A 25,278-nucleotide genomic window follows, 5' to 3' on the forward strand; every position below is an offset into this window, starting at 1 on the left:
TCTCCGGAGCATCATGTGGCCCTGCGGAGCCCGCGGCGGGCGCGGCGGCCCCTCGCGGAGATAACGCGGCTCCCTGAGCAGCCCGAGCGCGGAGGGAGCGGAGCGGGGCCAGCTCCCCCCGTGCCCTCGGGCGGAGGGCGCCGGGAGGCCGGGGAGCCGCTGCCCGGGAGGCTGAGGAGCGCGGGCAGCGCCGCGGGGCTGGAGGAGGAGGGCAGCACCATGACTCATTTGCAGGCAGGTCTGTCCCCTGAGACTCTGGAGAAAGCGCGGCTGGAGCTGAACGAGAACCCCGACACCTTGCACCAGGACATCCAGGAGGTGCGGGACATGGTGATCACCCGGCCGGACATTGGCTTCCTGCGCACCGACGATGCCTTCATCCTGCGTTTCCTGCGGGCCAGGAAGTTTCAGCACTTCGAGGCGTTTCGCCTCCTGGCCCAGTACTTCGAGTATCGCCAGCAAAACCTGGACATGTTCAAGAGCTTCAAGGCCACCGACCCGGGCATCAAGCAGGCGCTGAAGGACGGCTTCCCCGGCGGGCTGGCCAACCTGGACCACTATGGCAGGAAGATCCTCGTCCTCTTCGCTGCCAACTGGGACCAGAGCAGGTAAATGCAGAGGCACCTGCCTGCCTTAACCCCTTCTTCCCCGGGGAGGAAGGCAGAGGGGAAGGGGAGGGCGCTGTACCAGATCAGGAGGCTGCATGGGCTGCAGGGACTTGCCTGGGTCTCCCCAGAAGGGGGCTGGGCAGCAGCAATGATGGAGGAGGAAGGAAAGCAAGAATAAATAATCCCATGCCCTAGGGCCTTTGCAACCTTCTCATCTTTTAGGATCTGAAATTCACAAAGGAAGCAGGAACTTCTTAGCTGCCTCTCTCACATGAGCAGTTTGAGGTTTGCACCCTGCTGCCTCTCCCCTAGCTGTAGTAAGCAGGCGAGGTAGCTGCTGCACTTTCCCAGCCCGACGAGGACCGGCTGCACATACTGGGCTGCTCTCTATGCCTGAGCATACACAGAGCCACCCAGGTGCAGCAGGAGAAAGTGGGAGATGCTGCCTGCAAATCAGCAGTACCCATTATGGTTTTCAAGCAGAAAAGTTTGTCCGTGCAGGAAGCTTAAGCCCTGAATCCTTTCCCTCAGCTAAAGAATACTCTTCCTGAGCCATCTGGAGATGCCAGGATGGAAGTTATGGTAACTGCTTCTCTTCCCTGTTTACATTGCTCTCAGTATAAAATGCCAGTATAATACGGATCCAAGAGAGAAAAAAAAAAAAAGGATTTTGCAAGCAAAGCAATTTGAAGGAGGCTGGTAGAGACGCCAGAGCAATGTCTGGTCCTTGCTGGGGTGCTGTAGCCTAAAGATGTCTCAGCAGGCTGACCCAAGAGCAGTCCACAATCACGGCCCTTTCTTTTAGCAATAGACTGCATGCTCTATGGCACTGTTTGGTTATTCTAAATGCCTCATTAAGGGCTATGCCCAATTTCTCTTGCAGTCTAAAATTGCAGTCTGCAAAATTGCTTGACTTTTAGAACTTGTAAATGAGTGATTGGGAGGGAACTTTCTAAAACCTACTCCTATGAGCACCACACAGACTTGTTGGGTTCTTGCTTCATAGCAGGGCTAAGATCTGAAGCGGTTTACATCGAGAAAACTTAAGTCTCCTTGCATGGTGCCTTTGCACGACCCAACTCCCCTTTGTGTACTCCTTACCAGCTGGACACAGGCAGCTGAGCTCTGTACAGGTATCCCAAGCTCAGCTGGATGCAATCCGGGCAGGATGCAAATTGCCAGGAGTGCAGGTAGCACTGTCTAGGGGATCAGCAGCCTTATGCCTGCTCTTGAGGTATCTGTGCAGCTTCCTGTGGCCATAGCCCCTGTGGCCAGCGGTCCTCCTGGCTGACTGTGCCAGAGGGCAGCTGGCACAGTGTGGTTTGCTTCTTTTTCAGAACAGCCACATCCAAAATGAGTCCTGGGAATGTTTCCTGGCCCTTCCTAGGCCATGACTAACTCCAGTACCCAGAGACTGGACAATATCGTTTGACATAAAACTGTGTGGTCTGTGCCCAAAATAGATGGAGGCAAAGAAGCTGGTGGGGGAAGCAGGGATGATACCGCTAGGGATGCTCCAAGTGGGCTTCATTTTCTTAATCTCACACAAGGACAAGGTCAACTTTTAATTAAATAGCTAACCCAAGCTCTTAAAAATCCCCAAAGGAAGAATTTACAAAGAAATGGATATTTAAATATTTTATTGAATTATAGCACTGCCATGTTTCTTTGTTCAAGTTAGTCTGCCTTATTGTAAACCACTATTTCTTAATAATGAAAAAACCCCACAAACTTTCTTATATTTTCAGTTCATTAGCTTCTAGTCCCAAGAAAAATAAAAATTTGAGTTCAGACACAAAGTAGAATTTCAAAAAATAATTGACATGTGAAAATAATATTTTTTTCTCAATCATGCATGTGCTGATATTTGAACTACATGAGATCACCTGACATATCCCTAAATTCGTTGTGTTCTGTTCTTGCTTTTTCATGAAGTCCTGTTGGAAGTAATCTAATATACATTATAATAGCAAAGTTACTGAATTACCCCAGAGTACCTAATGGCTATGTTTGCGTTTGGGTCCCCATTGCTCTTAAGCACAGTATGCCCAACAGAACCCTTGCCTCCAGGGTTAGGAACTGATTTTAAAGTAGTGAACAGGGAGAGAACTGGAGCCTAGCTGTGGGAATTAGCTTCTTCCAAAGGACATGAGAGAAGTTAGTGACAAAGTTGGGACTAGGGTTAGGTCACTTTCTTTTCTAACTAATTTATTGTGTTCCTTTATCTGGTGTTCAGCAATTACCTGAACCTGGAAGGCTCTCAGCTTTATCCTGGAGTTGCTCTATAGTGTGTGTCAAACTTACACCTTAACTGACAGAGATCTTAGAGTGTGCAAATCAGTGCTCCACTTAAAGCATCAATGGGAGGTTTACTTTTCAAAGTTCAGTTTGTTGGGACTTCTTTGTGTACTTTATAAACTTAAAAAACAAGGTTAATAGAGGACAGAATGGCTCCAAATTTAATTTATCACATGCGTACAATTTGTTATGGCCAACATATAGCAGTTCGAAGTAAAAAGTGGCAATTTGTTATTTAAATGAGTAGTAGACATACTATAGAGGATTTATATAGCACCAGCAGTCTATGATTTACATACTTCCAATTAGAAAGAAACACGTGGGAGGCAAAAAAATTCCTATGGTAAAACAAGCCTGTGCACTAGATGTTAAACCATTAAATTAAAGGAGGGCCTGAAAACTGTACCAGCTGTCCTACCATCTGAACAACTAAATCAGAGTTGTATTTAAAACAAACACAAAAAGGAAGGCTGAAGGATAATGCACGGAGTAGTCCAACAGCTTTTCAGTGGGACCCTGCTTGACTCTGCCTCCTGGTGCAGCTATTGGGAAAGTCAAGAAGCCGGCCCTCCTTCCAGAAACCAGGACCACGCCTGGGGAGGAACCAACCCTCCCCGTTAGCTTCCAGACTGTTGATTCATAATTACATTTGGCTTGTAGGTGTGTTCTTGAGTGTGAGGAGTCTTTTTTTTTTAATGTATCCAGCTGGTGTTGGTATGAAGTTTTTCCATTAATGGTACAATTAACTTTAGCTTGTAGTGGCAAAGGATCTGTTTTCACGCCATTTTTGCTGTATACTTCGTGGCACCTGTATACAAGTTCATTACTTTCTGTTTATTTGAGATCTTTTTCTGCATTAGTTATATAACAACTTTCCTGAGCAGAAGGAAAATGGAGTAATACCTAGTTTTTGTCTGTGTCATAGTGACCCAGTGAGCCCAGCACATCCTTAGTGACTATGGAAAGGCACTGCACTTGATAGTGTTAACTCTGCTGTTGCCTCAGCTGATTTACAGAAGGCAGATGCAGGGCCACAGTGTGCATTTATTTGCTTTCATGACAAAAGTGCTAGGAACTTTTCCTCCAGTTAAATGAAAACTTAAATTCTGCAGCCATTGGGAGGCTAGTCTGCTCCTCAACTCACCCCACGTGAGCTGGCAGGGTGCTTTTCAAGCTCTGCAGGAGGCAGTATGACAAAATAAATCCTATTGCTAGCAATACTAACAACAATAACAAACTGTCTGGTTAATGGATTCAGTATATGTTTGAAAGTAAGACTGAGCTGAGTCTTCATCCATGGCAGTCACTGTTAGACTTTAGGCTAATAGGAGTAGTTCTATGAACAATATTAAAGATAAATCTAAAAGATAATCTGGCGAGATCTTTGAGGCTATTTCTATTTTTCTGTTTCTTTGTGCAACATTGGTAGAGCTTAGGTTCTGAATAAGGTCCCTGGGACCTGTTGTTACTGGTTAAATAGAATAATATGAAAAGTTTCCATCCTCCATCATTTAAGGTTCAAATCTGTACCCAGCCTGACAAGCCAAGGAGATCTGAGGCATCATTTCTAAGTACTCCTTTGTGTATCATGAGGGCTCTTCTTTCAGTGGAATTCTGAAAATATTGAGAGAAAGGAGTAGATTAGAAATGGGATGAGGGCTCGGAGACTCAGGGAGACTGTACATTAGTTTCATTTGACAGAGACTGTCACCTGCTGGAATGGTGCTGAGCCTTCAAAACCAGCTCTGTGTTCCTTATGTTCTCGAGACCTGCAGGACAGACCTGGCCTAAATTCAAACCAAGATGACTTTCCTGATGTCTCTTTTAGTTACATATCCATTTGCATCCAGAGGTGCAAATTCATTCCACTCAGTTTTAACTTTCAAAATAACAAAAGATTTCTTGATATCAGTAAAGATGCATGTCAGTCACAGCGTTACTAGGGCAGCTGTTATGAATCAGATAACACACATGGGAATTGGCTGGAACCAGAATCTGATTAAACAGATGCTTTGGTGCCATCTACATCATCAAGGCATAAAATGTTGAAAACAGATGACATAGTTGGATGTGACATGAGACTTCTGCCTCCTCCCTGCCCTCTGCTGTTGGCCCAGTGGGAATCACAGTAGCTTCTGAGAAGGAAGTGGGTGCACAGACCACCTAACCAAGAGGTAAAAGTGAAAGACCATGGTGAAATGTACTAATAAGAGTTGATGGCATGGTCTGTCAGTCTGTTGATTCCCAGAAATCCTTGGAAATACTTTGAATTGTTCAGATCCCGTAAGAAATTCTCAAAGGACTTTTCTTTGCTGCAAAGAGGAAATTGCTGCCACTGCTATATTACAAGAGTGGGATGTTCAGTTAATTATTTTAGTTGCCCTGTTCCCAAGTTAAATGACAAATCAAGACCTACCTGAGCAAGCTCTGTTGCTGTTATATAAATGGTAGCTATCTTGAAGCCTGGAACGGTCAGTGTGGCTATTAGCACGTCAAGCCTATTCCAGGCTCCTTGCTTCAAAGTCGACCTGAATGAAAAATTTTGAGAGATAGCAGTGTGTATCTGCACACTAGACCCCATTTCATTTCATTTGAGCTCAAGCCTGGAACTCACATAGAAGAGGGTCATGAAGAATGCATTACTCTAAAGAGTGCATTACATATGTGATGACATTTCCCCAGCTTTTTCACATTAACAACTGTGCTAAAAAGTTCTCTCTATTGAATTAGGCATAGTTCTATAAATAGGGAACATTAAATGTGTTTAAATTAATCATAACATTCTGGATTATCCTAGGAATTAGTGATACCTTGCTAGCTACAGTATGTACATTTCACAGCACTGGAGCCATCATTTTAAAACTAGTCTCAGAGCAAAGTCAGGTTCTTGCTGTCCCTAGATAAACATCCTAAAAACTGAAGGGAATGGGGGTCAGGTGATAACTATTTGCTGTAATCTTTGGATATTGCTGTGAAAATTTGGTATGTTCTATTGAGCACAAGAACAAGAACAAAAGAAGTAAGATCTTCCCTTCAGACTGAACGCTAAGTTCTCTTAAAATTAATTCTCTTAAAATTATTCTCTTAAGTATGTCCTTTTTTTTTCTTGTATTAAAGTACAAAGTCAGTCAAAACCATCTTGGACCAAATCTATTTCACACTCATTTGCAGCTTATCCTGTTTATCTCACTTTTTTTTGTAGGATTTCAGTGTCTGTATGGAAGTTACCTGGAGTGGAATGAAGGCTCCAGTAATGCAATGCAGAAGAGAGGGTAGGCTGGTGCTGAAGCTTTCTTATGTTGAGAGGTGTCTTTTAAGGAAAATGAACTACCTACCTATATCAGAGTTTGTAAAAGGTGAAAGCAGTCTGCAGCACAATAAAATATAAGCCCATTTTAAAACAGTAATTCTTTGTTGCAGCACCTTTTATGTAGCACTCTGGGTGCAGTATTTCTACAGAAATGGAGTTTGCTAAACGTAGACTAATGCAAAAGTCCCTTAAACTGGTATACCAGACTTCAAGGGAATCACACTTCAGGAAGGATTTAAAGTTCTGCTTTCAACGGGAGTTTAGTAACTTTTAGCTACAAAGGGGCGAGAAATGCTTCATCATACCCAACTGAAAGCTGGTAGAAGAAGCATTTTGGCAATTATTCCCCTTGTGCAGGAAGACCACAGCACAGGTATTGCTGAAAACAGTTCCTCCCTTCACAGAGTGTTTTCTGTTCGCTATAACACTGCAGTCATAGATTTCTAGTGCCTCTCTGGAGACCGTCTCTAGGGCATAGTTTACATGGAACTGCATAAAGAGAGTGCATATAGGATTTAGATTAAGTTGTGGTTGACTATAAGGCAGTAGTATAGTTGTAGTTTTTGTGCATCTGCATCCAGTGTTTTTTCCCCACTTTACACCTAGAGCTTTCATGTCCCTTAAGCCGAACTGTGAAAGGAGTGTGTGTTGTGGTAATGCCCATGGAAACCCTTTGGAGGAACTTCTGTTTGCACCAATTTCCTTGCGTCCTGGTGCAGACGTGAACAGTAGGGGCAGTGAGGTGAAATGTTGGACAACATGAGATTGGAGTGGGTTAGAGAGGAGTCTCTATGCAAATAATTCTGTGCTGTGTGAAAGCTTTAATATAGTTTCTTTAATCATATTTCATTAGCTCAGGATGTTCAGCTGATATTTTCAATACTCAGCTCACAATCTGAAACACCTAAGATTTCATCTGTCACACTAGGTTTACGTTTCTGGCTTGCCTCAGCATGAGTTCAGAGTAAAAGCTGCTTAAAATATCCACTAATGGATTGTCTTTCTTGTCTGGTTTTCTGTAGTGTACTTAAGGAATATATCAAAAACAAGAGAAGAGGTCCATCACAGAATGAAGGATAGCTTCTATTTCCAACTAATTGCTCTAAACAGTGATAGGGGTTGAGGGGGAAGGCAGGGTTGTGAGTGAGATATCCCTGCGTACTCCTAATGCAGCTTCTTTGGTTTAAAGAGTATTTCAGATAACTTCCTCTGACAGAAATGTTTTTTTTTTCTTGCTTTTAGCTGGATCTTTGTTTTTTTTTAGAGCTTGTTTTCATTGGTAGGAGAGCCTTTTGTCTTGTTTGGTGTGTAAACATATAACATTGTCACTCCTACTCTGGACTGGGTTTCATACTCATGCTTACACAAAGCAAAGCTGTAGTAAGAGTTACGGTGATTGTGAACACGTGGATATCTGCAGACCTAGCCCTGCCGCCACAGTTACTCTCTATGGTGATTGAAATCCTGATCTCATTGACATCTGACAGTTTTGTCCCTGACTTAAATATGTTCAGGATATCATTAGGTGTATATGTCAGTGTGGAGGAATATATGTGTTAATATGTGCATATGCATAAACATAGATATATCTAGAAACATTTTATGGGCTACCTCAAAGGCTTGAACCAACAAAGAATATTTTATGCCACAGATACCCAGCAGCTTCATGCTACGCAGATCAGAGAGCCGTTATTTCAAGACATGGTATTTTCTTGAACCTTCATAGGGAGGACCTTAGATGCTGAATGTGGGACCTTCTTGGAACTGAATGTAAGGAGCTTGCAGCAGTCGTCTGCTTTGCTGGAGTTCCCATCCTGGAGAATAATTTTCTCTGGATGGCATTGCATACATGTCAAGTGGCATTGTGACTAATTTTAAGGTATGAGTATTTCTCATGCCCCTTTCCTGTAAGCATGAATCCTAACAGAAGATATTCCTCAAACGGAGGCATTAGTGACATCTTATTAATGACTTATCTGATGTTTATTATTTTTCTTTTTCTGTGCAAGCTCTCCTCTGGGAGGTCCTCTTGTAGGGCGTATATCTAATTTCAGAAAAGGATAAAACATTAGTGTTTCTGATACCTCCAGTGCCCTATATAGCATACCAGTGGTTGTGAAGCCATTGAAGAGTCAAGGAGGAAGCAGCAGACCTTGCCCCGGACCCCTAAAATGACAGCATAAGCCTGACTCCTGCAGGCCAACCATGTGTGTTTTTATCCTGATCATAGAATTGTAGAATCATTATGGTTGGAAAGGACCTTTAAGATCATTGAGTCCAACCATAAACGCTTCAACACCACACCAGCTAAGTGTGATGCTAACGCAAAATACAAGTTATACAGTGTTTTTTTAATACTCACTTTAATTGGATGCCCTCCACAGTCTTTGAGCATCTGTGCTATATCAGACGGGTAGGCTGATCTGCAAATATGCTAAGTACACAGAACCAATCTTATTTTATGCCAGTAAAACCCACTATAGTCTTGATGCTGAAGAACACTCCCTAAATGTCCCGTTTTATGTGCAGCTTCTTTGGGAAAAAACCTCTTAATGGTTTCATCTTTGCTCGGGTTGTGCTTTACACTGGGCCACTGTGGGTTATCTGCTCATTTAAAGACCTCAGCAGCACCTTGGCGCTTTCCCAGGGTGGCTGGATGCTGCATACAGCAGCTGGGCTTGGGGCAGTTGCTGCCCTTGGGGAAGCGCCCTAAGCTGTGCAATTTCTTTGCCTCTGCCATATCAGCCCCTGTTTTCCCAAGGGGCGTTTTACCCTGGGCAAGCAGGGTTTTGTTTTACTGCACCTGTTGAAATTGAGAGGTCCTGGCCTAACAGTTCTTCAATGGTGGAATTGTGCTAGAAATTATAAGAATCCAGGTTTTGTACATTTTCCTTCAAAATAAGTTTTGAAGTACATTCTCCCCCACCCTGGAAAAAAATGCATTTACAAAAACGTACAAAAATTGCAAAAAGTTAAATCTGAAAAAAAAAAGAAAAGGTGGAAAGAATTTTTGGAAAATTAGAGAAGAAAACTTTAGGATGGAACATATATGCATATACGCATACCATATACATACACATCTATACAGGCGTGCATAGATATGTTAAAGACATTTCATTACATGCGTAGATATTTAGGCAAATTTGGAGACTGAATCTTCTATGGCGAACATGAAGGTTTTCTTAGTGGTTTATATTTTTAGATTTATCTTGACTTGCTAATGGTGATGATGCATATAATCTGGCCTCAGAGGATGAGACCAACTAAACTGAGCTTTTGAGACGTTCACAGCTTTACATTCCCATGACTTCTGAGAATGCATATACATTCCTTTGTTTTAAGCTCTTTAAATGGTACAGGGGAATAACGCTTAGAAATTCTGTCAGTCTCTGATCGAGGTCTTTTCTGCGTATTGCTAAGCTTGGCCTAATCAAGTCTCCCCTTAACATTCACAGGTACACACTGGTGGATATTTTGCGTGCCATACTTCTTTCTCTAGAAGCCATGATCGAAGACCCCGAGCTTCAAGTGAATGGATTTGTTTTGATTATAGACTGGAGCAACTTCACCTTCAAGCAGGCCTCCAAGCTGACTCCAAGCATGCTTAGATTAGCCATAGAGGGCCTTCAGGTAAAGCTCTGCACTTCCTGATATCTTTTCTCTTTGCGGTTCATTAAATAGCTGGATGGCTAAAAAAATCCCAAACTCCAAATGCAGGAAAGGTGACATTTCAAAATAGCAAAGCCATTAATGCTGTTTGAGATATGAGCAGGCAAAGGAGAAACTCTATGAACTTGGTTGGCTAACTATAGTATTTCCAGGTGTGTAGGCCCTTAATTTTCCATAAATAAGAGGTCACTTTTCCATTGTTATTCCAAAGTGTTGACTTACTGTAAATTCACCCTTGTATCTTCTGCAGTACTAAGTAAGAAGTGATCAGTTCCTCTCTTGTCATTTTGGACAGGGCTAATGAAATAGTGTTGCTGCCAGAGCAGGTCATTTTTTTTCATTGATTCCACTGGAGAGAGGCTCACACTGTATCACTTGTCCTGGAAAGTGTGGGGCACTCTGATTGATTAGACAGGAGGCTGGGACTGTTCGAACAGTTAAAGTTCAGCACGTACTTGACTGTGCGATTGGGATTCATGTGAATAGCAGCTTGCAGGGTTGAGAATATGGTGATTTAATTTCTTTCTTGCTCATTGTAAATGCACTTTCCATAGTACAGGAACATTGCTCAAAAGGATTCTGCATATCTCTTGGCTGTTTCCTGTGATCTTTAATGACCATTAAAATGAAAAACTGGAATCTGTAAAGTAGTTGTTTACTGTGCAAACTTGAGTTGCTGTGATAGAAATACCTGCAATTCATTCCTCTGACAGTGTGTTTTGGCTTTACAAGGATATATATTATTTTTCTTTGATATTTTTATCATTTTTACATTTTTATTACTCATATAAAACAAAATAACAACCTTATTTTTGAACTTTCTTCACTTTGATATTGCTCTTTATGTGGAAATATGTATAGAAGTAATATGGAGTGTCGATCTATATCTTGAAATGACTTAACCAGCATTCAGGTTGTTCTTGCACAGAAGGATAGTTGCTGCCATCAGGCAGAGATTTGAATTTGTCATTTTGTTGCATATTCTTACACAGTGGTGTGATTCCATGGTCTTGAGAACCATATAAGAAGGCAACAGTGTGATCTGTATTTGAAATATTTCTGCATTTCTATTTATTGTTTTGAAAGCTTTTTCTTTCTTGTGCTGTTTTTCAAAGTAAGGCAGCAAGGTTTATGTTTTTGTTTTTCCATTTGGAACATGAATAAATACTGTAGTAGTCTTTGTATTGAAATGGTTTTGCCTCGGGTATGAGAGTTCTTTTGAGGAGAGCTGCAGCACGTAATTGCGTCTGAAAACACAATGTGTGACCTACCAGACTGTGAAGTTTCACTGTGCTTGCCTACTATCAGTTGACGTGTAACTGAGTCAGGGTGAGATCCTTTTCTTTAGCTTTCCATGCCCAGCTGAAATTTATAGCAAAAAAAGTCCAGCTTTGCAGGTTCCCATATGGCAGTAGCCAGCACCCAGAGCTTCATTTTGTGGCCGCTATCTTCAGTCTTGCTGATTTCAGTGATGTAAAAGGCAGGCACTAAATTTTCCAGAATAGGGTATGAAAAGGTCCTGGAGTGGCAAATGTGAGGTAATCTTGCCCAGCCCTTGAAGTGTCTGTCCTAATTTGTGATGGATATCACTGTCTGTAAGCAGCAACTTTTATCAAGTTTTTGCCACAAATCTTCCGAAGAATCAATTAGTTGGAGTCTAACAAATCCTAACTATACTAACAAATTCTAACTATGCTACTTGGGGGCTTGTTTATATTTAATTTCTGCCCTTTCTTTTTTCTTCTTTAATAAGCACATTTCTAAGTATATACATATTGGAATCAATAAAAAAGGCTAAGAACAATTGTGCTGGTCATCTTGGAGGGAAATCATCACTTTAAAGAAAGGTGATCATGAAGGGAATAAGAAAGCATGAGGGAAATATGATGCGGACAGACTTTGGAAAATTCCGGAGTTTACTTGCATCTCCTTGCAAGATTTCATACCTAAAATGTTAGACTTTCTTACCCTCAACAGAGATTGTCCTTTCTTTGGGACAAAAATATATAGCAGAAACATAATTCTGAATGAGCTGAGGTCAAAAGTGCTTAATCAGGTGGTATGGAAAAGGAAAACTCGCACACACTGTTTATTTATGATCTTTGGAAATATTCTCTGTTTAATCAGAGAAATGGAATTTACTTTGACTTACAACATTTAATAGGGCTCGAGATGCTGAACTTTACCATTGGGGAATTTAAATATTTACCTTTTTTAGGTGGAAGGGGATAGGGGAAGTGGGATTAGCGACTACTAAATTTAATGTTAACTGAATCTCTTTGTTTCCTGAATGAAATCTACTAAATTTGTATTGCATTTGCTTAGCTTCCATGGTGAGCAGTGTATTGAATATGGCACATACCAAGGAGAGCTGATTACATTTCTGGGCTTTTCACAACTGCTTATTTTATTATGAAACTGCTTTTGAAAGTAAGACATGTAAATATATATAGTTTTCTATTAAAGAAAAGTTCTGCTCTATACTTTATCCACATATAGATGTTAAGTGGGAGCATGATGAAAAGAATCATACCCCAGACTGAATTCAATACATTAGGTAGACCTTGTAAGTGCATGCAGCTGTTTTCAGGAAAGGAGCCTTTCAGCTATGGAGTTTGTAATGTTAAAGGAGAGTGAATATCTGTAAGATGACAAAGATTATATGAATTTCCTTTATTTCCATCCCAACAGCACTATAGTGACCAAATCTGTGCAGTGGTCACAGGTCTTAATTTTTAGATGGAATGTTTTCTGCAGGCCAGGAAAGCTGTGAGTCCCCCCTACGGCAGCTAGGGTGCCTGGCTGCTTAAATTTGCCACTAGTTCTGTACTACACTTATACAACCAACAGGCTACAAAGTCAACCATTCATAAGTCAGGAATTTCTAGGACTAAACATGCCTCTGAAAATATTATTTTGACTTCATATAGTTATATGGTAACTTGCTCTGTGCAGTACATAAGACTGTTACTATTGAGATTAAGGAATAATTTTTCAGTACTAGCAATGAGTATCAGTTAGCAGGAAGCCACAAAAAAAAGAGCTTTAAGCAGCTGTGCATCCAAATCCAAAAGCATAAAAAAAAGCACTCTTAAAAGTTGAGTTTTTTTGAGATTAGGTTTTGAGATCAGGGTCATGACATTTCACATAGTGCTGGGGAGGATATTAAAAAGTAGTAAAATTTCAAGACTTTAGTGAGAATATCTCCTGTTCCAAGGAGATGCAGTTAAACTGCCTGCAAATAACCGATGCCTGCTTGAGTTCCCTTAGTCCTGGACCAGGCTGGATGAGCATGCTTGCAAAGAGCAATTCCATACCAGTTCAGTAGCAGTGGTGGAAATGGGTATTTTTCCAAAGAGCTTGCTTTTTAAAAGGGTTTGCATATATTTGATCTCTCCTGCTTCTAGAAAGGCCATCAAAAAATGTGTTCTAACAATTTATCCTGGAAACTGTGGGCTGGACTGGTCACTGCTTCTAACTCTTCACCTGCTGTCTGGATCAGCTTCACCTGCAAGGTGAGGAGCGACTTGATGGCCAGACCTTGAGTTCAGTTGCTTATAGGCCTGTCTGCGTAGTCACAACCATTATTCAGAGCGGCTCGGACTTAAAAAAAACGCTGTTCTTTGAAGACAGAATAATTAATTTCGTTGATGGCTACTTTTATGAAACTCGTCAATAAAAAAATCTGTGAATTCCTTCTATATGCTGATTTATTTATTCTCACAAACACATTTTTGAAATGACGGGATGCTATTTTTTTTTCCAGCTATTCCACTGAAAGTGGAAAAGTTAAAAAGCAGTTAAAAAGCATCTGCTAATTTGGGACGCCCACTGAGACAGGAATGGTCTGACTTTCAGACACCTTTGATATTTTCAGAGTCCAGCTGCCATTTACTTCCAGTTCAGGGAGAGTCCATACTTTTGAAGATTTAATCTTGAAACCTCAAACCAGAAGTCTTAACCAGAAGTCTTAACTCTAGCATGGGCTAACTCTAGAGCTCCTTATTAAATTCTTTTTGAGTTTAGCCCTGTGTGGGCTACTGCCTGTTTGAAACAAGATGTAAGAAACAGCTAACTGACTCCCCTTTTTCCCCCAGAAACACTGATGTATGACATCTTACAGCAAGAATCCTTAATTGAGTTAAATATCCACCACCCAGACATCTGCCACTTGAGCTGGTGGAGTAACCGGCTGCAGTAGGTTGTCATCCTCCCTGTGAACCAGCACGAGAAAGAGAGTGGGCACTTTGCCAGCGTTTTGCAGATATTTGCTGTAAGCAAGACATGATTAGTCTTGGGATCTTGGCTTTTATTCAGGCTCTTTGATCTAGCTGGCACAGCTACCCTCTCTGCCCATTCCTTCTTCCCTTTTCCATCCAAGCAGCCTTAGTTCCTCATCCTCCTGCTGTTTGCATTGCCTTACTTCTGCACTGGTCTTCATTGACACTTTTTTTTTTTTTTTTTGCCTTTTGTGGTATTGCAATCCAAATGCTCTCCATATCAGGTATCTAATCAGCCTGAAATCTATTGCCTTCTCCTAAGAAGAACTACTGGAAGCGTTCCTGTAGCTCTTCCTGGCACTCTAGAAAGCTTGAGCAGAGGGATTGAACTAGATAATCTCCAGGAATCCCTTTCAACCTCAACTATCCCGTGATTCTGTGATCTTTTCACATACTGAGTGAGTCCTTTGGCCATCAGGCTGCTAAGGAACTGGCCCTTCTGCTGATCAGAGAGGAGCTGGTCTGCTTGGTGCATATGACCCAGCAGTATTGGGGTCAGAATGGCTGATTGGAGCTTCTGGGTATGTGGTGGAACTGCATGGAAGGACTTGGGAAGTTTTTTTTTTTGGTGTATGGAGTTATCACCTGCTTCAAAAAAGTAGCCATGATCAATGCAGAAGCCTGTGAAAAAGTGCTTATAGTTTCCTTTTTTCTTTAATCAGTTCTGTTAACAGAGAAAAATACTCTTTTTCTTTTTGAAAAAAAAAAAAGAGCAGATTCTCCTTGTGTATGCAGACTACCACTTTCATTGGCTTTTGTTAAATGCTAACCTTTTTTTTTTCTTTTTATCAGTAAACTGAAGCTATCTGTGTTAAATATTGATAGTGGCTAATTGCACTGAGTAAGTTGAAAAACGTTATGCTAAGGTGAATGGCATGACTAGCAGAAGATAAGGTTCTATAGCTTGAACTCAGAGCAGCGAATTAACTCTTGGCACTATGATTAACTTGCTGCAGTCTCTGATAGGCCTCAGTTCAACAACTATATGGTTATGATCATTCCTCAGCTTCAAAATATGTAATTATCTTTGGAAGTGATTTTTCTCAGTCAAGGTCTAAATATTTCCCTGTGCTTCAATATTTTAAGTTTATGAGGAGTATAAATACTTTCCTTCTTTGTAAGGCCACTCAGAAATAGAACTAATTTTTTCTAAATCATAAAGTCAAAGACAGAAGACATGTTAAGATCAGAGTTCACCTTCCTGCTATAGTAAGATTATTTCATGCATTATATTTTCTAGCCCTTCAAACACAGTTTAATTTCAAGTCTCAAATGCAGGTCTGCCACATTCTTTGAAAACCTTGCCATGGCTTTTTGCTCTTCAGATTTCTTCTCAACATTAATCTTAAATCTTCTATTTCAAAATGTCATCTCCTATAAACCCTATGTTATTTCACTGCATGCTTCTGGGTTCATAGCAGGAATTGTATGAATATCTATTAGTGACTGTCAGTGATGCATCTGCAATATCAAAGATCTGTAGTCATGAAATTGGGAGTTCTTATTTGCCAGTGGAGATGGTGAGATTTGTAGTCCCTTTCTTGATATAAAAAATGGCAAAATCATCATCTTTCAGAGATCTTAATTTTACTTTGTGATATTGTCCAAATTGCCGGTGTTATCAGCACAAGTTATACACACCTCTCTCAGGTTTTCCTCATAAGGATATACTGGGTCATTTTTGTATTGTCTGAAATCAGTCTAGCTAGTCGTACCTGTGATGCTTGTAAATCCCCTGTGATCATATTAGGCTGTGCACAGATGGTTTTCTGCTACTGTCTTTTGTGCATACCACCTTTGCACGTGCTCTCTATTATACAAGCCAAAAAACTAAGTTCCCTCTCCCCCAGAAAAACATTTCGACTTTTTATTTATACTCCTTAGCAAGTGCTCAGCTCCTATGGCAATTATTTGTCCAATCCAACTAGACTTGGGATATAAAAGATTGCCATTTGGCATAGACACTACTATGGTATTTCTCCAACGTTGAAAAAACTCATGCGGGAAGCTTCTCTAGGAGGCAGCATCACAAAAATGCGAAATTATATTGTTTGGCTGGCAATGGTTTTATCTCAGCTTATGTTTCATAGTGATAAAAAAATTTAGACAATTCACATCTCACATGTTTTGATTGGCATAGCTATGTTCAAAGAGGTGGTGCTCTGGTGATTTAAAATAGTACGGTGATCCAAAGCTTGGATTTATGCATAAAGAAAATTATATTTTTCAAGGAAAAAAACCCAAAGTCTTTCTAATACATCACATTAAAAATTGGGTAATATATATTTCTCCCCCAAATTCCCAGTCTGAGGCCAATTTTACCAATCATTTCCTCCATATATTGAAAAGATAAGAGTAAGTTCTTAAAACCCTCTACCTTTAAGTATTTTGTTATGCAGAATCAAGAACAGTGTCTGTAATCTCATCCAGTGCCTTCTATAGCTAAAAGGATTGGGTGCTAAGGTTTCGTCTAAATATAATGAATATCCAAACATGGAAATGAACTGCAATCAGAGGTGCCTGCACGTACCATCATACTGGTAGAAACAAAGGTGTAGATTCACTCTAAGAAACTGAATATACTTCCAGCATCAGACACAAGGAATGTCTCATGTCAGCATATCAGCCAGAACAGTTCTGGCCATGTCAGGTTGCTTGCTGGTTCTCATGGATTACGTTTTATGTTACGTGTCATCACCTAATCTTGGGTTCCGGTTATGAAATGAGCATTCAGCCAATCTGCATTTTCAATTGTATTCTTTAACTTCTTGCCTTTAAAAGTTGTTTTCTTAGGAATAATTTTGGGGAAGGTTTTCCATCTGAGAAAATCCACATTTTAATCTTTTGCCCGTTAAACATTGAAAACCCTTTCTAGAAGCAGTGTTGTGATCAGTCTGGAGAGGGTCTCCCTAAAGTTATGTTTATACAGTAGTTGCTGCAAATTCTTTCCTGATGATTCACTGAATGTGACCTGTTGCCCACAAGATCTTCTGAGTTTGGTGCCTTCAATCTGGGCTAAGCTGTTTGACTGCAAGTGTCATTTACAGCACCACATCTTCTGGCTGAAAGCCACCATGCTAAGTAGGAAGGATCCAGGATAAATCATTGAGTACTGGTAGTTCTCCAGTGTTCTTCTTACGAAGTCTTCTCAAAGTACAGCCAGTCCTCAGAGGTCTGCAATGCGTACAGCCGTCTGGAAACTAATTCTTCAGACTTTCATACAAAGACCCCATAGAATATACTCCAGATACCAGTGAGTGCATATAGAAACAGGGGAAACATGCCATAATCAAGATACCGTATTAAAAACAAAACAAAACAAAACAACTCAGCTTTTGCAACAGAGATTTTCAACTTGTACTAAAACCTACAGTGAAAATGTATCTTCATTTTGGAAGAAAGAGGGAGAGATTTTGAAGGGTAGTGCTCAATGGAGAAGAAAAGAAGGACAGTTAGGATGATAGAAGACAGGGAAAGATAGTTATGGATAGATAGTGTAGGCTGTAGAGCAAAGTGGAGACCTAAAAGACTATTTTGAGGTTAAATTTTTGGGCTAATATTTGATATTAGACAATTCAATTTCTGAATTTATGTCTGCTTCTAATCCCACTGAGTAAAATGTTGTCTGCACTAAAAGGAGTTTTAAAAAGCTATACTGTCATTTTTGAAAAACTTGTGTTTACAAAATAAAGGTACTAATTACTAATCACACTGCAATCACTGTTACTGCCATAACTTTGACAGTGCCTTGGGACTATGTTCTTCCCAGTGCCCTTACTGCACTTTCAGGAGGATTATATGAATTAGCTGCCCACCTCCAGCAACATATTTGAATTACAATGGGGTGCAGTTGTATGATTATGATTGAGTAAGGGCTTATATATCAGTGAGGAACTGGCCAAGCCTCAAACTATTTTTTTTCTCCATCCTTATTTTTGAGGATTTTAACAGATACAGAATTGCAGGCAGGGTTTGGAACAGGTTTTGGTCATTATCTGAACTCCACTGGGTCACACTTTTCAAAGTTTTTTGTTAGGAATACTGAGCAATCGATTTTCACTGGAAAACCTGAGGGTATCCTCATGCTAGTGCTATCAGTATGATCCAATTCTGTTCTTCACAGAAATTCAGCAGGGGTGCAATTTAATGAGACCAGTGAAAGTAATCTGGTCTCTCTATTTATAGCACATTAATTGATCAGGGTAGCAATGACAGGAAGAAACTTAAGAGAAAATCAATGCAGCATCAAATGAAAGTAGTACTGAGTCCGTTAAAGAGAGCAGCATGGAAAGCCAATTAAAAATGAATCCATTTGATGATACATAGGAACAGCTAAGTCCATATGTGCTCTTATTTTAAGTTGTAGGAATGAAATCAAGATGAGTAGTTACTTGCAAGGTGACTAAATAGATGTTTTCTTCTTCCATCCTGTTAATCTTTTGCCCCATTAAATGTTCTTGATGAATTGTTTTACTTTTATATGGCTGCTGAAGACTTCATTTACGAGTCCTCATATGACAGCTTATTGCTTTTCTGTCAGTAGCTCTGAAGTCCCCCACAGAGGATAACAGCAACACTGTGCAGCAGAACTGCAGAGGTTCTTGGACCTTCCTGGCTAGAATTGAAGTACTGAGAAAATCGCGTCCCAGGATCTTGTCTTGTGTCTCAGGACTGTCACCTGCATACATGGACAAGACAGTCTTTCTACGTCCATTCTCATTCCAAGATTTTTTTTTTTTTTTTTTTTTTTACCATTTGCAATTATTAGTAGCATTTCTTAAGAGCAGTAGCACATTGTTTTCCACATATACATGTCTTCTCTCATTGCATTGTTTCTCATGGTATCTGCTGGAAGTTCTGAGCAATCCCACCCTTGTCCATCTCTGAGAATCTGTGTTTTGTGACTGGTACTCTTCTTTACTGTTGTTTTGGGCTTCTGGAGGAAGATGAAACATGCTATCATGAAGTCATTTTAGCAACAACTTGCCTCAGAAAGCCAAAAAAGGACCACACATACAATTGCCTGACTTTAAATGTGTTTTTTATTTGTGCACTTATACAGACACAAAACTATACCTTTCTAAAAAAGATGACAAGTGTAGGGGGTGGGGAGAATCACAATTGGTGCCTCACATGCAAAGCTGTCCAAGCCAGTAATATGCATGTGTCTCTCCTTTCCTTTGATGCTTTAAGTGCTTGCAACAGAATGGGTAAAACCTTACATCAGTTTTTGACATCTTGTGGGATACAGTGCTTAGGGCATTCTTTTTTGAGGAAAAAAATGTACATTTCTTTTTCAGGAGGGCAGTCGTAGCCATGGTATTATGAAGTAGCTGCATAAATCTCTGTTTTTCTGCTGAATGGCAAAGGAGGAAATAATCTGTGTCTTTCAGTGACTAGCCCATTTCTATGGGCTACATTTATATAATGCCGTCAACTGAGCATATTAATGATGCTACATTTTCTATTCATTTGGTTTTGAGCACAGGTAGTGGCATGAAGTTTTAGCTTAATTAGCTAGATGAATAATATCAGATATATTGTCAATTATGAATATTGTCTTCATCTTTTTTAAACCTCAACTGGGAATTTAGTTCCCAGTGACATCAGCAGTTGCCGTGGTGAACTTTCATAAGCTTGTCTTTAATCTTTCAGTAAGTTACAGACCAGGAAAGTAAACATGAGGGCTGTAGAGAAAGCATTTGCAGCATTGATGTCGTCCCTTAAAAAGACATATCTTTCTATAAGTTTTGAAAAAAAAAAATGCTGCATTGATGGCGCACTATCTAAGTCACCTATATCATCTAGGGAATACTATGAAGGAGGAATTTGCACATGTAAACAGAGCTGAGGTGTTAGGTGCTTGAAAGAGGTCAAAATCAAATGTGACACAAAAACCCGAATATGATGAATAGCCTGGTATGATTATGTTGTGCTTGAGCGTGGAGGTAAGGCTGGCAAGATTAATTGGCAAGATTTGTTTAGCTACACAGATCTTTGGCTAAAAGCTAGATGTTTGTGGCATGATGTTGAATTTGGGTTGTTGAGATGAGTTTGACACATGGGGAGAGAAGAGGAAGGGGCTAAGGGCAGAACAGTTTGGGCCCTGCGTGAGGGAGATGGATTAGGTGGATCCTTTGAGGAACAAACTTGTGAAAAGATAGACCAGGAAGGAGGAGAGGCAGCAGAGAAGGCAAATCTATCTAGAAAAAAGCTACCAGTAAAAATATGGTCAGCTGTGCCAATAGTCTTGTGCAGAAGAATGGGTTGAAGATTGAATTTTATTAGGATTTCTGAATCCAGGAAGAGCTGTAAGCTGTAGAGCCTCTAAAGCAGATCGTGCAAGCAATATGCACTGCGTTGTGAGAGCAAAGTGAGATTAGGCTGTGAGTGGTGAGATGCCAGGCGTCTGTTGCATTGAACTGAAGTCTGAACTAAGAGGGGAAATATCCAAGTCATGATTACAAAACATAAAGATGCCATACTTTCATTTTGTAAACCACAGGAAAGACGGTTTGCATTAATCTGTGACTATTCCATTACCTGCAGAAGAATAATTTTTTTTTTTTTTTGGCTGTGCAATTTGTCTAATGGAAAATTCCTCTTCCCCACAAACTTTAACTTGCTTATGTCATTCCAGCATTATGACTGCAAGAACACCATCACTGAGGTTGTTATTTGCACAGTTCTCAGCAGTTTGTTATTCCCTAGTCACAGTTCTTAATCTCACTAGTAAAGGCAAAGCCATAATTTTATAGTTTGGAAATGCCAGAGATTTAAAAGAGGTAGTTAGGGAACAGAACTGCAACGTCTCTGTTTCACTTTGCAAAGGCATTAATTTAAAAAAAGAAAGAAAGAAAAAAAGAAAATAGAAAAACAGAATCTGGAAGTTTTTCTGTTTTTTTTTTTTTTTTTTTAACAGATTTTAAAGTTGGGATTGATTTCTCTTAAAGTCATGAGGTCTAGCTCACAAAGCTTTTATGTCTTCCTTGGAGCTTTTCATTCCTGGAAAGGTTTTTGACAATTTCAGTCTAGTCAAAAGTAGTACACTAGTTATGTTTTTCAGCAATTTATGTTGCCAAGCATTATTTCCTTAGGCCCTGCCTAAGGTGGTGAGAGAGAGCAGAACACAATTATCTTTGCCCAGGTTGCAAAAAGAGATGTTGTCCATGAGCTGAACATTCTGTCATGTTTTCCTAGTAGCACCAAGTCCATGCTTGTATCCCTTAAAAATACCACTTGCCTGTATGACAGACTGTCATGGGATTGGGACACAGGTTATGGCTGTGAAATTGGAGCCTTTTGGAGTACTTCTGAGTCACTTATACCATCTGTCTGTATTGCTGGATGGAGCAAGTTAAGCTCTGGCATACAGTGCTGCTTTATTTAGCATTTCAGAGCTTGAATCAGTAGCAGACTGATGGAGAGATTGGTTTAGAATAACTTACTTTGTTCCATATTTTGTAGCAAATTCCAGGCATAATATGCTTTGATTCATATATTGTGTTGTGGGAGACATGTTTCTCTGCAAAGCAGACAGTTTCAGAATAATGATATTTTTTGCTAGTATTAGTGCATCAGATTGGAGTAGCTGTGGTTTGCTTTTCTCCCCTCTTCATTCAGAAGTCTGATTTTCTTTTGAATACACAATAAAGGCTAAAAAGAGGATTCTCACATGACAGTGCCTTTCTTATTCAAGTAGTGTCAGTGGGGTTTCCCTCTGTGCTTTATTTCTGGAAGAAATGTTCCTATGGTTTCTCTTGGGGGGGGTCTTATTGTTTCAACATTGGCTGAAGTTCAATCCTTATATTCCTCATACCATCAAAAAAAAAAAAAAGCCCATGCTCAAATTGAATATTTTTTATGTAAACAAAATGTGGCAGTAGATCAGTATAGAGAGATAAGGGTTCAGATTCCCCAAATTGTTATGTAGAGGTAGGCATGGTAAATAAGGGTCTTGCTATGGGACCAATGGTGTTAAAAGAGAACAAGACTTTACAAATCATCTAGACATGTGAGTTTGAATGGCAGAGTGGCTTTAGGGATGTCAATAACACTGTAGAAAATAAAGCTTGGGAGAATTTGAGTGCGGGATTGCCAGTGAGATTTCATAGTATTGAATGAGAAGCTTGGTTAAAGAAGACAGGATAAATGGAGATATATGCATTTCAGCGCAGGCATGACCAACAATTAAATGTATGTATGTGAAGTAAGGTCTCCAGGGATGATATTTAGTGGGAAGAGAACAGAGTGAATAGCAGCGGAAGTCTTTGGAAGTGTTTTAAGTACAGGAACTGAACAGTTCTTCTAAAGGAGGAGCAAACAGGAAGTTAATAGGGGAAAGAAAAAGCTAGATGAAGGCTATACCTAAAAAAGAGTCATCTACAGTATGGAAACACGGCGAGACTGCAAAGCAGGCCTAAGTGGAAGAAGACTGAGACAGAGAAAATGCATAACGTATGTGGTAAGGTAATTGTGGGCATCCCATTTCTTGAGGATTAGACAGAGGAGAGAGGTGGAGTGATAGGAGGCATTATATTGCAACAAAAGATATTGCATCTAATTTCTGTGTGTGTTTCTATATGTATTTCTATACTACAGAAGAGGCCAAAGGAAGAAGAGAGGGCAAAAACAGAAGCCCTCTCTGTGGGAATATGCCATCAAGAGGACAATTAGAGAAGGTGGGAATGAGAGGCCAAATCCCTCCTTTGATTACCAAGGTAACAAGTAGAAGCCTAAGGGGAGCAGCTGAGGCCTGAGAAGCCAAATGAGCCTGCCCTGAAATATGAGCTGTGGGGGCAGTTTTGCTTTTGAATACGTTATTTGCTTTGTCCTCACTTTCAGGTTCCTAAAATAGATCTCAAGTTCCCCATAGTATTACATAACACTAAGTCAATCCCAGCATTCAGATGTTTTTAATTAGTTTTACCAATCATATTGCTAGTTAACATATTTAGTGTAACGAATGCTGCTCTTCATTCTTGCAGAAAAGGCTCTAAAATTATGAGCAATGAGCAGGCAGGCGACTCTAGTCAAGGCTCATCCAAAATGTTGCCTTTCTTTTTCATCCTCTCTTTTCCATTCTCTGTAGACAGACAAGGTGGTCCAATACAGGAGGTCATGACTTTTTTTGCCAATACATTTTGCATCTTTGTTTACTGTCTTCCATTCTCTATGCATTTTATTTTCTGAATCCTCGTGTGTAGGTTCCCTGCTCACTCAGAATAGGGAGTTCTGGAGCGATCCCAGCACTCATACCACAAGCTCATGCTCTGGAGCTTCTGGGAGCTGGCAGCGGGAGCCAGTCCACAGGGATCATCAGAGCTAATGTCAGTTTGATGTGGCTTTAAACAACGCTAGATCTGCCAGACTGGGCAGAGAGTTCCTTGCTCTCATTTCAAAATATTTGCCTGCTACTTTACTCCTTGCTCCAGGCCTTCAGATCCCTCATCTGAAGAATAATGTTCTCCACCTGGCTAGAAACTGTGTTATGGAGAACATAGTAAAATCTCCTGCGGGAATACTGTTCGTCTGCAGCAGTGGTATATTGTCCACTTGCTTGTAGGAATACTTTGATAGCAAATAGCATCTGTAATTTTTACTGCTTTGTGTAATAAAAAAAAAAACCCATGCCCCAGTGAGTTGGGTCTGGATCGAGGAGGCATATTATTTTATGTGGACCTTACAAAACTAAATACAACCTGATGATGAACCACAATGCTTTTATTTTATAAGCTTGATGCTCTAGTGACACGGACATTTGCAAGCTTTTTGGCACTGATGCTGGGTTATATTAAGATGTTGCCACTCTTTTATTTTTTTTTTTTGTGTGTGTGTGTGAATGCATCTGTGTTTTGTATCAGAAAATACAGTGAGAGTGAACTTTATTCTGACAAATAATTGTAGATTGATTTTTCTTCTGTGAATTACAAAAGCTCAGCAAGGTCTTGAACACAGTATTTACTATGAATTCAGCTTCTCTGTTAGCCTGGTCTATATTCCCACTGGGGCTCTGCTGCTCATCCTGCTAATGATAGGAGATAAATTATTTTATTATTATGCCTATAAACTCATACAGAAAAAGCATTCACTACATAGATGCTTGGTGGGTGTGAACCATTTCCTGACAGGTACATAGTTTTGAATAAGGAGAATCTGACTGCCTAGGTGAGTTCTTCTTTAAGACTGTCCAAAATGACTGTTGTTCATGAGTGTACATCTGTGATATTGTTTAGTTTGGGTTTTTTAATTGTGCGTATTTAGACTGAGACTTATTCTTATCTCATGCCACATCTAACTTCTTTAAAGCAATTAGTTATGTTGCTCTTAGGTTCTCTGTGCATGCTCTGACCAGATCTAGTTGACAAGCACCCGTGCCCCTCACCAGTAGCTGGCATGCAGAGCTGGGCTCCTTGTTTTCCCTTACTTGTCCTCAAGTACTAATTTCATTATTGATCCCTATCGTTTAACATTGTAAACCTACTGAGTCAAAAGTATTTGTGCAGAATATTGGGTATGAGAATAGGTGCAGAATTTCAAAACAACCAAGAAGACTCTCTTCGTCTTGGATATGTACTGTGTATGTGTATGCTGCTGCTTTAGTTTTGTAGCTGTGCAAAGGCCACTGAGAGAGTGTCTGGTCATACGGAGCATTAGAAAGATAGAGGCCAGCAAACATGACCCTCAAGTCTTGCTCATTTCTTCTTTTTCCTCATCTCTCTCCTCTTAATTCATGCATCAGTGATAAAAATAGTGTCATCCACACACCTGTTCCTCAGACTGTAGTGTTTATTTCGTCTAATGAATTCCTTCAGCTCTGTTAAAGAGAACCAGCCTTAGCAGAGCTAAACTGTATCGCAAGCCACGCTTCCCAAATCACAAAATGTGGCCAGAATACAGGGTCCTGCCTTGGCTTCCCTATTGAAGTCCTCAGTGTTCTATAGTCTCTTTCACAACAGAGACAGAATATGAGGAAAAGAATACCTTTGTGTGTTTTCTGTCCACGGTGGGATTTCTTTCATCCTCTTGCAAGCTATGGCTTTGGGAACCTGCCCATTTCCAGGGCAGTGACAGAAGAGCAGGTGGTCAAGCTCCTGACCCCATGCTGGTATTT

At 40.3% G+C, this 25,278-nt stretch overlaps 1 protein-coding gene across 1 annotated transcript in view; it reads left to right on the plus strand.

Annotated features, from left to right (window-relative positions):
• Positions 1–206: 206 nt before the first annotated feature.
• The window catches only part of CLVS2 (clavesin 2), a 49,531-nt gene continuing 24,459 nt past the window's right edge, over positions 207–25,278 (plus strand). The window contains exons 1-2 of the mRNA XM_010226419.2: positions 207–608; positions 9,672–9,846. Of these exons, the coding sequence (XP_010224721.1) occupies positions 220–608; positions 9,672–9,846 (564 nt within the window). The 5' untranslated portion in view covers positions 207–219. The remainder of the gene's footprint in view (positions 609–9,671; positions 9,847–25,278) is intronic.

This window comes from Tinamus guttatus, unplaced genomic scaffold (assembly GCF_059628265.1).
Source record: "Tinamus guttatus ecotype Peru unplaced genomic scaffold, ASM5962826v1 Tinamus_guttatus_pri_ptg000141l, whole genome shotgun sequence".
Taxonomy (NCBI): Eukaryota; Metazoa; Chordata; class Aves; order Tinamiformes; family Tinamidae; genus Tinamus; species Tinamus guttatus.